This window comes from Canis lupus, chromosome 1 (genome assembly GCF_011100685.1).
Source record: "Canis lupus familiaris isolate Mischka breed German Shepherd chromosome 1, alternate assembly UU_Cfam_GSD_1.0, whole genome shotgun sequence".
Lineage (NCBI taxonomy): Eukaryota > Metazoa > Chordata > Mammalia > Carnivora > Canidae > Canis > Canis lupus.
In genome coordinates this window covers 82,357,981-82,370,903 of record NC_049222.1, presented here as the reverse complement: position 1 = coordinate 82,370,903, position 12,923 = coordinate 82,357,981, and the positions used below count along the sequence as shown (strand labels likewise).

The 12,923-nt window shown below is 38.1% G+C and overlaps 1 protein-coding gene across 9 annotated transcripts in view; it reads right to left on the bottom strand.

Annotated features, from left to right (window-relative positions):
* PRUNE2 (prune homolog 2 with BCH domain) overlaps nucleotides 1-12,923 on the bottom strand; it is a 256,556-nt gene that overhangs the window by 179,772 nt on the left and 63,861 nt on the right. For all 9 annotated transcript variants that reach the window (XM_038527051.1, XM_038527042.1, XM_038527046.1 and 6 more), the window contains exons 5-6: nucleotides 6,777-6,929; nucleotides 3,972-4,066 (exon numbers count right to left, since the gene is read on the bottom strand). In XM_038527051.1, coding sequence (XP_038382979.1) covers nucleotides 3,972-4,066; nucleotides 6,777-6,929 — 248 coding nt within the window. The remainder of the gene's footprint in view (nucleotides 1-3,971; nucleotides 4,067-6,776; nucleotides 6,930-12,923) is intronic.

The following is a 12,923-nucleotide window of genomic DNA, read 5'->3' as shown; positions in this document are numbered from 1 at the left end:
CTTAAAAAAAAAAAAAAGAACACAGGCAGAGTTTGTTCCAATTAGCATGTGCTTTGAAATACTTTTTTTTTCTTTTCTTTTTTTTTTCTGATTAAGGTTTTATTATTTTTAATTTGTATACTTTCTAGTTTTTAATATGGATTTAGTTTTGGGCAAATTTTACTTCTCTCCACTGGTTGCACCACTAAAATGCAGGATTGTGAGCTGCACTTGTGCTGAGCATAACACATCATACAGATTTGTCGGATCACTATGTTGCCTGAAACAAATGTAACCTTGTGTGTCAACAACGCTTCAATAGAAAAAAAAAAAAAAGGACTGGAACAGAATCAAAGCCACCTGCGTTTCTCTTCTGATAATCAGATTGGCAGGCAATGAAATGGGCACAAAAGATGAGGTACAACAACAGTCAGTGAAGTGAATTCCAGTATGTGGCGTGGATGCCTCACAAGATGTGTGTGAATTTGGCTCAGAATGACCTGGAGGCCATGCAAAACGAGACAGCAGTGCCTTCTCCATGGTCCTAGCTTCCAAATCCTCTCTGTAAGGAGGGCTACCCCTCTGGCCATGCTTCTGAGAAGGCCAGTTTTTATCCATTGCTCCCCCAAGTCACATTCATCTGACCTCATAGGGAGCAAATGCAGCAAACTCTGCATGACTGTAATTATTTACTTTCTACGGTAGGTCTTTCAAGAACACCTATGCCCTTGATTAGATTACAATTCTTCTTTATGATACAAACTACCAGGAAAATGAGAAAGGGCTTAGTAGCTTTCAACATAGAAGGCCCGAGGTAACCCATCTGTCAAACCAGTGGTCTCTATCTCCTAAACCAGGGGTTCCTTCTCTTATATTGCAAAGACACAGATTCCTCTGATTTTCTCAATATTTTTGCCTCCCAAAATTAATCAGGTCATCAGTCGATAAAGGTCATGACACATACAACTGTGGAATCAGAGCATTGTAAAAGACCACCAAAAATGTAAAGAAACCTTTTGTCAAAAAAAAAAAAAAAGAAAGAAAGAAGCCTTTTGTCTATTTCCCTGACGTGCCACAGAACTTCCAGTGCATTCCTTCCAGTTACAACTACTTTGCAAAGCTGCCCGATCCACTTTTGGACAACAGCTGGGTAAGCAGTACTATCTACAAATATGTGGACCATATGTGATCTATATGATCTCAGCCTTCAGACATAGTTATCTGGAAAAAAACTGATTAGAAGGGAACAAAGCATATTGTCTTGGATGCACAACTAAGTAGCTTCACTCTCCTAGCTGTTTATTTAAGTTGAAAAGGAAGTAAAAATCAGATATCTCATGGACAAACTGCAAACACCAATATGTACTAAGTATTTCTATTTGTAGAGCACCTACTATATGCTCAGCACTGTGCCAAGAAATTAAAGGGGGATAGAAGTCAAAGATGCCAGGGCCCCTGGATGGATCAGTTGGTTAAGTGTCCAATACTTGATTTTGGCTCAGATCATCATCCCAGGGTCACGAGATTGAGCCTCATGTCAAGCTCTGCAAAGAGTTTCCCTTTCCCTCTCCTTCTGCATCCCCTCCTCCACCCATCACCATGCTCTCTCTCCTTCTTAAAAAAAAAGTCAAAGATGTCATCATTATGCTCAATTAACCTAAAATATTGTCTAACTATGATTAAATAAATACATAAAACAAGCTCAAAATTAATGGAAGATACAATAACTATTTCAGTCCTAAGTTGGTCCTTTAGACTAAAGGATGGTTCAGAGGATGGTTATAAACTGGAGAATTTACAAAAGTCATCACGAAGTAGCTAGGTCTCAACATGCTTTGGAGAACATATGAGACTGAGACACTCATAGGAACTTTGAGAGTCTATCTAGATTTATTTGTTGTTGTTTTTTTTTAAAGATTTTTATTTATTTACCTATTCATAGAGACACAGAGAGAGAGAGAGGCAGAGACACAGGCAGAGGGAGAAGCAAGCTCCATGCAGAGAGCCCGACGTGGGACTCGATCCTGGGTCTCCAGGATCACACCCTAGGCTGCAGGCAGCGCTAAACCACTGTACCACCAGGGCTGCCTGAGAGTCTATCTAGATTTAAAGGGTGTCTAGATAGCTGTTTCAAAACTGACAGACTGAATAAGTAACGTGCATTTGCTCTTTCAAAGAAATCATAGGATGTTACTAAGGAGCTGCTTCCCCATTTCTCAATCATCTTTACTATCCCCATTATGCCCAAGTGAAAAGCCCTTATTCAGCTGATTAGCATTTAATCTGTGTACCCTTCTTGTACATGTACGAATGTCCTTCTCCATCCTCCCAGAAGATCACATAGTGTTTCCAGAGATGTACTTAATAGCCTGATTAATTACTGGACCTCTATGTAAATTACTATAAAGATGTAGATGATCATTTTATCACTTATTCAGCTTGGCAAACATCAGAGTTTAACAATTCTGAAAAGCCATTCATATACCCCTACAATATAAATAAAGGTACATTAAAGCTATGGTAAGTCTGTAATAATAATAGCCTTAAAATAATTTGCTAACTGCAGACAGTTCCCTAAGCAATTACAAGATGCTCTATGTTAATTTAGAAAGGAATTCCAAACAAGGCATTTAAAGCCTAATAAGATGCCATTAAGTGAAGGGAGACAGGGGAGGGGGAGAGGAGACAGAAAACCCTAAGGCTTGAACTAGGAGAAATGATTCTCTGAGCTACTGACCCTTGCAAGATCCATGTTTTCCTTGGATTTCTATACACAAAGCAGATTTCTAATTGAAGCTGATTATCTAGTTACTACATCCCAAATTACATGTATTTCTTGTGTTGAGTCACATCAACATCTAATTATAGGGAGCATCTAGCAATTTGAAAGTCCATAGAAACAACTGTGTCAGTTTACCAACTACCTACAATGAGAATGTGCTCAATAAACTACAAGGTATGATGTAACCACCAAATGTGATTCCCTCTAGTAACAACAATCTGCTTCTGGGTACTCATATGGATCTATGACCTGAATTACTATTTCAAGCAACTGGAATTAAATTTTTCAAAGAAATTACAGGGAAAATCACCTGCTTTACTCATGGGTTTTCTGAGTCATGGACACCCCATACATGCCTGCTATTCCCTAGAAGTATATACATTGATATCATCATCAACATCATAAGGTAAGTGAAAAAAATGCTGATACACAATTCTAAAAGCCAAAATATGAATTGCTATACAGCAATTTTTATCTCCATAAACTTGAGAGCTCAGTGCCTCAACCAAGACAATATAATAGTATAGAAATATGTAGACTTCGGCATGGCACAAATGTGTTTCTGTAAAATATCATCCCCATTAGTTAGGTTAATTAAGATTAACATACAAGTCATTGAAAACCCCCAAAGTAGAAAAAGGATAATTTACCAAGGAAACACACAATGACAAGAGTAATATTCACTCTGAGTCATTCATTTAACAGATTGGAAAGAGAGTTTTATGAATACTTGAACTGCCACCATTGATTACTAAAAATGACATGCATCCAAACAGCCTACAAGGGCCAAAGGACAACTTGTTTTCTTAGAATAGTTCTATGGACAATGTGGGGTGGTTCACCGAAAAACTGGAAGTGAATCCAGTCACATATATAATCCTTGCTATTAAGCAGACTATACATATGCACACATACAAATGTGAATGCTTGTGTTTTAGGTTTTTTTCTACTGAAATGAATGAAATACCACTTGCCTTGGGAATCCATGTTTGCCATTTTTCATTGACATAGCACAGTGGTTTCATCCAAAATAATAACCCGCATTCCTAGTCAAATATATCATAAAGAAGCATTCATAGCAAAAGAGTAACACTGACTTATGCTGTAGAGAGTTGTACACCAGTTGCTCAGACTGCAATTCTGTAAAATCTGTCATTGCCCAAAAAATCAACCACCAACTAAACAAACTAAAACCCATTCCTACCCTTACCTCGAGGGTCATGCTCACAGTACTAATGGCCACTTTTATTTCTCCATCTGACAGTTCCTTTAGATCTTTCAGCATCATCTGTTCAATACTTAAACCTGTAGATGAGAGGGGAAAACATTATGTTACACTTGGGGAACTTTTCTTGGTAACATCAAGGGATTATATAAAGAATTCAGCCTGTTAGTCTCAATACCCACCCCACCCCCCAAGATCTCTTACTCATAATAAATACATATTAAGAAAAAAATCACATGAGTGACAATATTTGCACCAGTTAGGATCCTAGGAGGAAACAGAATTCACCCTCATGATTTAAAAAAAAAAGATTTTTAATAACAGGATACTCACAGATACGTGGGTGGGGCTGAGAAAATGAATAAAAGATGGTGAAGCATTCAGACACTAGCAAAAAGGACACAGGCAAGAAACAGAGACCTGAAAGTACAGAGGAGTAGCTGCCAGAAACTTAGCATCAAATCAGTAAGGAAGCAAGGAAGAAATACTACAGCCTCTCTCTTCCCTTGAAACACACACCCCATGTGTTGCTAACTCTCCTCACCCACCAACCCCAACCAGAAGCCACAGGACTAAATGCTCAGAAGTAAAAGACTCTAGAGGCCCATAGCAGACAGAAGCAGAGAATGGAATGGGAAGAGGTGCACAAATGAGGAAGACCTAGTGTAATCACGCAAACTTGCTAGGTCACACCTCACAAGGCCAAAATTTGCTTTCAGGATGGATTTAGTTGAGCTCCTATATTTTCTAGTGTAATCTTATTCAAAATACACTTTATATATGTAACCCATAAAACTACCATAATTAAATTGGTCACCCTTGTGACCAATTTCTTTGGCAATTGGAGCCACTGGATTCCTTAAATGATGAGAAGAATAATCTGAAATGGCTGAATTATCCAAAACTGCATAGTTTGAGTCAGCTGACAATGCGCTTCAGTAGAATTTATCTGCAAAAGATAGGAAAAGGTCTGGCTTGACATTTAACTCTCACTCTAGGTTATTATATCTGGTTAGGCCTAACCTCTTGGGGAGAAGACCCATAGTAAAGCCCAGTAGAGAATATATATCCTTCCCAGATGCATGTTTAGATACTAAAGTTGACTGCTTGCCCTCCTAACTTAGAACACTCTGTCAAGCACAGCAGTGTAAGGAACCAGACGAGTACTAAATATTTTTCTTTGGCTTAAAGACTGAAAGGCCACAATGTATCATACTGCAGCATAAAATGATTTATAGAATATACTGTGACATTAAAAGCTTGATCTAGTTGTGGGGCACGGTGGTACATCCGGTTAAGTGCCCAACTCGTGGTTTCAGCTCAGGTCATGATCATGAGATAGAGCTCCAAATAGGGCTGCATGCTCAATGAAGAGTCTGCTTAAGACTCTTTGCCCCTCCCCTCTGTGCACACATTCATGCGTGTACACGCACTATCTTTTTCTCTCAAATAAATCTTAAAAAAAAAAGCTTGGTCTAGTTTTGAAAGTGAACAACAAAATGCATACCGTCGTGCAGCTATACATACACGTATCCATCCACACACATACATTTGTAGCAGATGCATCAATGGCCCCACTCATTCTTCCTTAGGTCTTCCCATCGCAGTGTGGGAAGCATGATGCCCAAACACCAGCACCTGAGTCTCTTCCTAAGGATTTTCTCTAGCCACCAGAGCTTACTCTGGGAATTAACAACTCTTGGAACTAAGTATCTCTCAATAGACCAGTGGTATGTTAGTAAATGTTGAATATTCAGCAATAAAACCTGATTTGTAGTATTTGTTCGTTTCTGTGATGTGAACACTTCCACCATGGCTTCCAAGCTGCTGACCCAACATAACCTAACTCACAAAACTCCTGACAAATTACCAACCAGTCCCCAGAGCTTGAATGGACAAGTTTTAGCACAGCACTGCAACCTTCAGGTGGGATAACAGTGAGGTGCAATTTACATTCTTTTCTTGGGTTCCCTAGCGGGATGAAGGATGACCTCCCACAATGCTAAGCTGCTTGATAAATCACTCCAGTGTTTCTGGGGAGCACCTGCCAGATAAACTACTTTGCCTCGGGCCTGCCCCTGCCCCCGGGGAATTCCAAACTAAGGGAAAAAGTTATGTCAATGTCTGGGTTCAAATCCTGGCCTGGTCACTTGCCAGCTGTGTATGTGATTGCAAGAAAGAAAAGCTGCCTTTCTGTGCCTCAGTGTTCACATCTGGAAACTGGGGATAATCATAGCACCGGACTCTCAGGGTTGTCATGAAAGCTCAGTAAGATAATCCATACAAAGTTATAGCAGCAAAACTGTGTGTGTATCAGGTACTCCTGGAATTATATCTACTTATTATTATTATAAAATGAGTGAGCCAGGAAATCCACTGTCTTAGTAAAGCTGAGATTGAGAGAACAATTTTATCTGCTTAGCTGTCTTCTTTTTTCCTAAAATTAATTGATTTATGAAATCCCATTGTGTTTGACATTGCTCCTGCCACATTCTCAGAATAGAACCAGCTCAGCACAGGGATTTCATGTAATGAGGCATCTGGGGTGCACATTAGACACATGTATTAACCATACATCCAGACACAGAGGCCTCAGAGGAGAGACTGCAGTACAGGCTGCCTGCTTCCAGGTAAGCCAACATTAAGTGCCTGGAAACCTTCCACAAGCACAATCATAGGGAAGAAAATGAAGGCACCCTCAAATTCACTTTCTGGGCCCTGGCAACATGCCATCCCATAAACCATCCCTCCTCAGGAGTTGCAACAGAGCTAAAGAACAGAGTCACTCACCCTGAGCACTGAATTGGGTCTCTTGTAGGACGTTGATAATGTCTTCTCTTGGAGGCAAGCTAGGAAATTTCTCTTCCAAGATAGAGAGAATTTCTTCTTGCTTCTCTGAGATATTCTCGGATTCCATGGTCATCCACTTGAAAAGGATACTACCTAGAAGACATGAATGAAAATGGCCTTAAACTTTCTAGCCAAGCCAGTAAAATCAATGTTTTCTGGCCTCTCGAAAGATACTTCCACTTTCAGTTTGCTGCCTGGACCAGAGGTCTCCAAAGAGTAACATTCAAGAGGCAGTTTTTAGAAAACCCTTCCAATACTATCTGCCCTGCCTCTTTGTTCACCAGATGTTCATCTCTACAACCTGACTATAGCACACTCTGTGGTACAGAATTTATGAGTAAAGAAACAAAATGCATAGCTTTTCCCATACAAACATACAAAAATGATAGGTGTTGTTTTTTTATTTTAGAATGGAATTTAATGGCTAACTTTTCAAATATTAATATTATTTAACATTTCCCTTTAATATTACCTGAAAGAGATCATGGAGGAGACTGTGCCCACTCATCACATTATTGATTTCATATATGAACTTCTTCCTTTTAACAAGCAGATGATTGCAGAGTCCCACTATCATCAGCAAAGCAATCTGACAAGGTCACCACCCGGAGCCCCTTCTCCATCTTCCAGGCACCACACACCGCTTTGAAGTCACCACAGAGTCCTGGCATTTCTATGCACAATCTCACCTTGAAAAGGAGGAGTTACCACCTGTCACATCCCCTTCCTCTGCATTCCGATCCCAGGCTAACATGGAGCCATGGTGGGGGGAAGAAAAGTTTTGTTTAATGATGGATGATTAAACTCTCTAAAAATCCCCACACCTACTGATTAATCAAGGTGTCACCATCTCTCTGGCTTTCAGTGTGGCCTTACTGATAATCATAGGGGGAAGGAAAAGAAAGAGATGGGAATGGAAAAGGAGAAGTGATGTAGTGAGTAAGGCAAAACCATGGTACATGATCTCAACATCTATCCTGAAACCTACATAACCTAGAGATGAGCTCTACACTCTCTATTAAACATCTTGAAAACCCCCATGCAAGTCATCTGGCCTGTTACCACTTGTCCATTTTAAAACAGAAATAATACTGCTTTGCCAGCTTGTAAAGCTATACTGGGCAGCAATGAATGTAAACATCAGAATAAAAAGTAAATAATCCCTCATATATTTAAAACATTAATTCATTCATTCATTCATTCATTCATTCATTCAACGAAGCACTAGGAAGCACCTCCCATGGGCCAGGTGCTGTGCTAGATGCTAATGATTCAAGACTGAAATAGAAACAGTTTTGCCCTGTGAAGCTCAGAGTATTTAGGGGCTACAAACAAGTCAACACATTCAATTTCATTATTCAGGGGATAAGAAATATCATTGGGGGAATATAGAGCACTCCAGAACTAGGCCAGAATTTAGGAGTCAAAAAAAGTTTTGTAGAGAGAGTTAACTTTAGCTGAGACTTGAAAGATATCTTAAGGTGAAAGAAAAGTATGAAGATCTCAAGTCAGGTAGACCATGTGTGAAGGCATTGAGGTGGGAGAGTCTCTGGTCTCGTCAACGAACAGCAAGCAATTAATGCAAACCAGATAGAATCACTTTAGAAAAAAAAATTGGAAAATTTGGTTGGAGAAGTGGATAGTGGTAAGGTCATGAAGGGCCTTACAAGCCATCTTAAAGTTTGTCTTTTATATTCTAAAGGAAATAGAGAGGCATTAAAGAGTTTGAAGCAGTGAGAGGCACCTGGCTGGCTCAGTCAGTGGAGCACGCAACTCTTTATCTCAGAGTTGTGAGTTTGAGCCCCATGTTAGTCCTAGAGTTTACTTTTATAAAAGAGTTTAAGTTGCAAGGGATAACATGCTCACATTTATGTTTTATAAGGATCCCTCCAGCTACCATGCAGAGAATGAATTAGGACATATCGGGAGAATTAGAAAGCCATTTTTTAAAAGATTTTATTTATTTATTTATTTATTTATTTATTTATTTATTTATTTATTTATTTAAGAGAGAGAAAGAGACAGAGAGCACTAGCAGGGGAGAGGGAGAAGCAGACTCCTGCTGAACTGGGAGCCCAATGTGGGACTCCATCCCATGACCCCAAGGTCATAACCTGAGCTGAAGGCAGATATTTAACCAGCTGAGCCACCCAGGTACCCTAGAAAGCCATTTTAAATGAGAATTAAGGAAGGAGCAATCAGCATGGGGAGAAGTGAGCAGATTCGAGACAAATTATTATTTAAAAGCAGAGAGTAGCCAACTGGACTCTGAGCATACCCTTCAGTCTGACAATCACTGATGCAAAATTCAAAACATAAAGATGGTTTTTCCAATCTTTGTTAAGGCAATGGTGAATCTGAATTTCAGATAAAGACCCTCATATGCTTCTGGCTCTGATAAACTATCTGTACCAAGAACAAGGAGAAAAGCTAGATAAATAATAACAACAACAAAAAATCTTTGATGGTGTCAGACTGCTACCCAGGTGACTATCTTAAAAGTTAAGATCCTGGAGAGAAGGTAAGTGCAAAAAGGTGAAGCCCACATCTAGTGTGGTTGTTCCTCTCTAATTGGTAATTCATAATTTGTAGCCAACGAGATAAGAAGGTTCATAGATCTAACAACTGTTTCACAGAAATAGTGAGACAAAAATTGAAGTGTAGGGATCTCTACAGAAAAAGGGTCTTGGTTAAATAACCCAGGTTTTAAGAGGAGGCCCCAGAGAGTTATACCCTAGGATAGAGAGAGGTTGGAGAACGATGGTCTGCAGGGTAAATCTGGCCCAATGCCAAATATTATAAATAAAAGTTTTATTGGAATAAAACCACACTTATATTATTTACGGATTTCTTGTGTGCTACAATGATAGAGTGAGTAGTTGCAACAGAGACTGTAGGCCTGCAAAGCCTAAACTATTTACTATCTGACCATATACAGATAAAGTGTGTTGACCTCCACCATAGCAGAAGGATGAAGCAAAGATAGATTAATTTTCATGATGACTGAAATCCTGATTCAAATCAACTCAAACACAAAATAGATTACGTTTATCTGATACTCTTAATTGCCTCTGAGATGCAAAAGTAAACCCTCTCTAGATCTCATCAACCACACTCATTGTCTCTACATTTTTCATGTATGTTATTCAACAATCAATAAAAAATTGCCAAACATTAAAAACATATGACCTTGGGATCCCTGGGTGGCTCAGCGGTTTAGTGCCACCTGCAGCCCAGGCATGATCCTGGAGTCCCGGGATCGAGTTCCACATCAGGATCCCTGCATGGAGCCTGCTTCTAACCTCTGCCTGTGTCTCTACCTCTCTCTCTCTCTCTCTCTCTCTCTGATGTGTGTGTGTCTCTCTCATGAATAAATAAACAAAATCTTAAAAAAAATAAATAAAAACATATGACCAAATGACTGAAAACTCTAGAGGGGGGGAAAAAACTCATGAGAAAAAGAATGGAAACAGAACCAGAGGAGATTAAAAAGAAAGTAGATGGAAAATTGCAGTAGAGAGAATCTATAAATAAAATATTCAAAAGAAATTTTTATTTTTTAATTTTTAAAAAATTTTATTTATTTATTTATGAGAGACAGAGAGAGAGAGAGAGAGAGGCAGAGACACAGGCAGAGGGAGAAGCAGGCTCCATGCAGGACCCCAATGTGGGACTCGATTCTGGGACTCCAGGATCATGTTCTGGGCTGAAGGCAGGTGCTAAACCGCTGAGCCACTCAGGGATCCCCAAAAGAAAATTTTAAACTGTAAATTTAATAATTGAATTTAAGACTCAAAAAATGTGTTTCATAATGGATTAAATATACTGAGGAGAAGATTAGTAAATTGCAAAATATGTCAGAAGAAAATATCCATCCTGATGTATGGAGAGAAAAAGACAGGAAAAATATAGAGATAAGCATAAGAAATCCAAGGAGCATGGCAAAAAGGTCTAACATGCGTGCAATAGGAGTTTCCCTTGGGGAAGAAAGAAAATGGGACTGAAATTATATTTGAAAAGGCAATGGCCAATCACCTTTCAAAATTAATGAAAGCTATCACTCTACCATTCATGTTAAACTATGAACCCAAATCAGGATAAATGCAAAGAAAAGGCCCTCTAGGCACATGACCCTAAAACTGCTAAAAACTGTAGAGAATAAAAATCTTCAATCAATCAGAGAAAAAGGAGTTTGACTGTCAAAGGAACAAAAATAAAACTGACCTTATCAGAAATAATGAAAGTCAAGGAATGGAATTATCTTCAAAGTGTGGATATAAAATAAGTGCTGTTCTAAAATTCTATCCTGGGTGAACATAAAAAATGAAGGCAAAAAAAGAAGACATTTCCAGAGAAATAAACTGAAACTGTTTGTCAAGAGGAAACCCACACTAAAAGCAATAGTAAAAGCAGAATAAAACTATGATAGGTGGAAGTAAAGAAATGCAGGAAGGAAAGAAAAACACTGGAGAATGTGAATATGTGGATATGAATAAATCAACATTCACTGTATAAAACAATTTCAATATCTTTTTTAAAGGATTTATCTATTTATTTTAGAAAGGGAGGGGCAGAGGGAGAGAGAGAGAATCTCAAGCAGACTCTATACTGAGCATGGAGCTCTATCTCACAACCCTGAAATCATGACCTGAGCTGAAACCAAGAGTCAGAGGCTTAACCAACTGAGCCACCCAGGAGCCCCCAAACTATGGCAAAATCTTACAGAGTTTTAAATATATGTGTGATTAAAATACATTCCAATAGTAACAAATTTCAGAAGGGACCACATCAAGGCAAATTGTTCTAAAGTTCTTGGATTGCAGGGAAATGGTGAAAATACCAATTTATATGAGATTTTGATTATATGTTATAATCTGTAACTACTAAAATAAGTCTTTAAAATGATTCATATATCACAAGCTTATGTGGGGAAATGTAGTAGCAAAAAAGGTATAACAGTAGTAAAGAAATGAGGAAACGGGGAGAATGTGAGACAAGTTGAAAACAAACAGGAAAATAACAAATTGAAACCCAAATGTAAGTGTAATTATATCAGGTGTGGAGATAATCAGTGTTTCTTGGGTGTAGTTTCAGTGTTGCATGATGAAAAACTTCTAGAGATTGAATGCACAACAGTATGAAAATACTTAACATTACAAAATGTACAATTAAAAATGGTTAACATGATAAATTTAAAGTTACATGTTTTTGCCAATATAAAAAAGACAAAATACTTATATTAAAAGAAAAATTATCAAGCTGAATTTTAAAAGTTGTAAGAGCAAGATACTGTTTGTAAAGCATACCTTACACATAAGGATGTTGAAAGGTTGAAAGTAAAAGGTAGAAAAAACTGTAACATTGGTATAATATACTAATATCAGATGAAGTAGACTATAAGGCAAAAAGAATTTCTTGACATTAAGATGATTTTTTTACTATTAAATAGTCAATCCTCAGAATAATATAGTATTATATTTAATACTATTAAATGTAAATCCCAAATTTATATGTGCTAAATAACACAGCTTCATATGCAAAGCAAAAAGTGACAAAACTGGATAAAGAAAGGTAAATGCATAGTCACAGTGGGAAATTTTAAGATGTCCTTTCTCAGCAACTCTAAGAACCAGTAGGAGAAAAATCTGTAAAGATGTAGATTATTTGAGAGCCACCTTCGTGACACAGTCAGTCAAGCATCCAACTAGGTTTCAGTTCAAGTCAGATTGATCTCCCTATGGCTCCATGCTCAATGCTGAGTCTGCTTGATTTTCTCTCTCCCTCTGCCCTGCTCCATCTCTAAAATAAATAAATATATCTTAAAAAAAAAAAAAAGATACAGAATATTTGAGCAACATGAGTAACAAACTTGACCTAACCGGCATATATTGAACATTGTCATCAACAATGGTGGACTATACTTTCTTGTCTAGCACAGATAAGACATTAATTCAACTAACCATTTGTTGAGGCATAAATCAAGTCTTTTTTTTTTTTTTAACACATCTCTGTATTTATATATTAGATACAGGCATGGGGTGGATAGGGCACCAGTCTCTCCTTGTCTCCCCAGCTCCACTTCTGTTC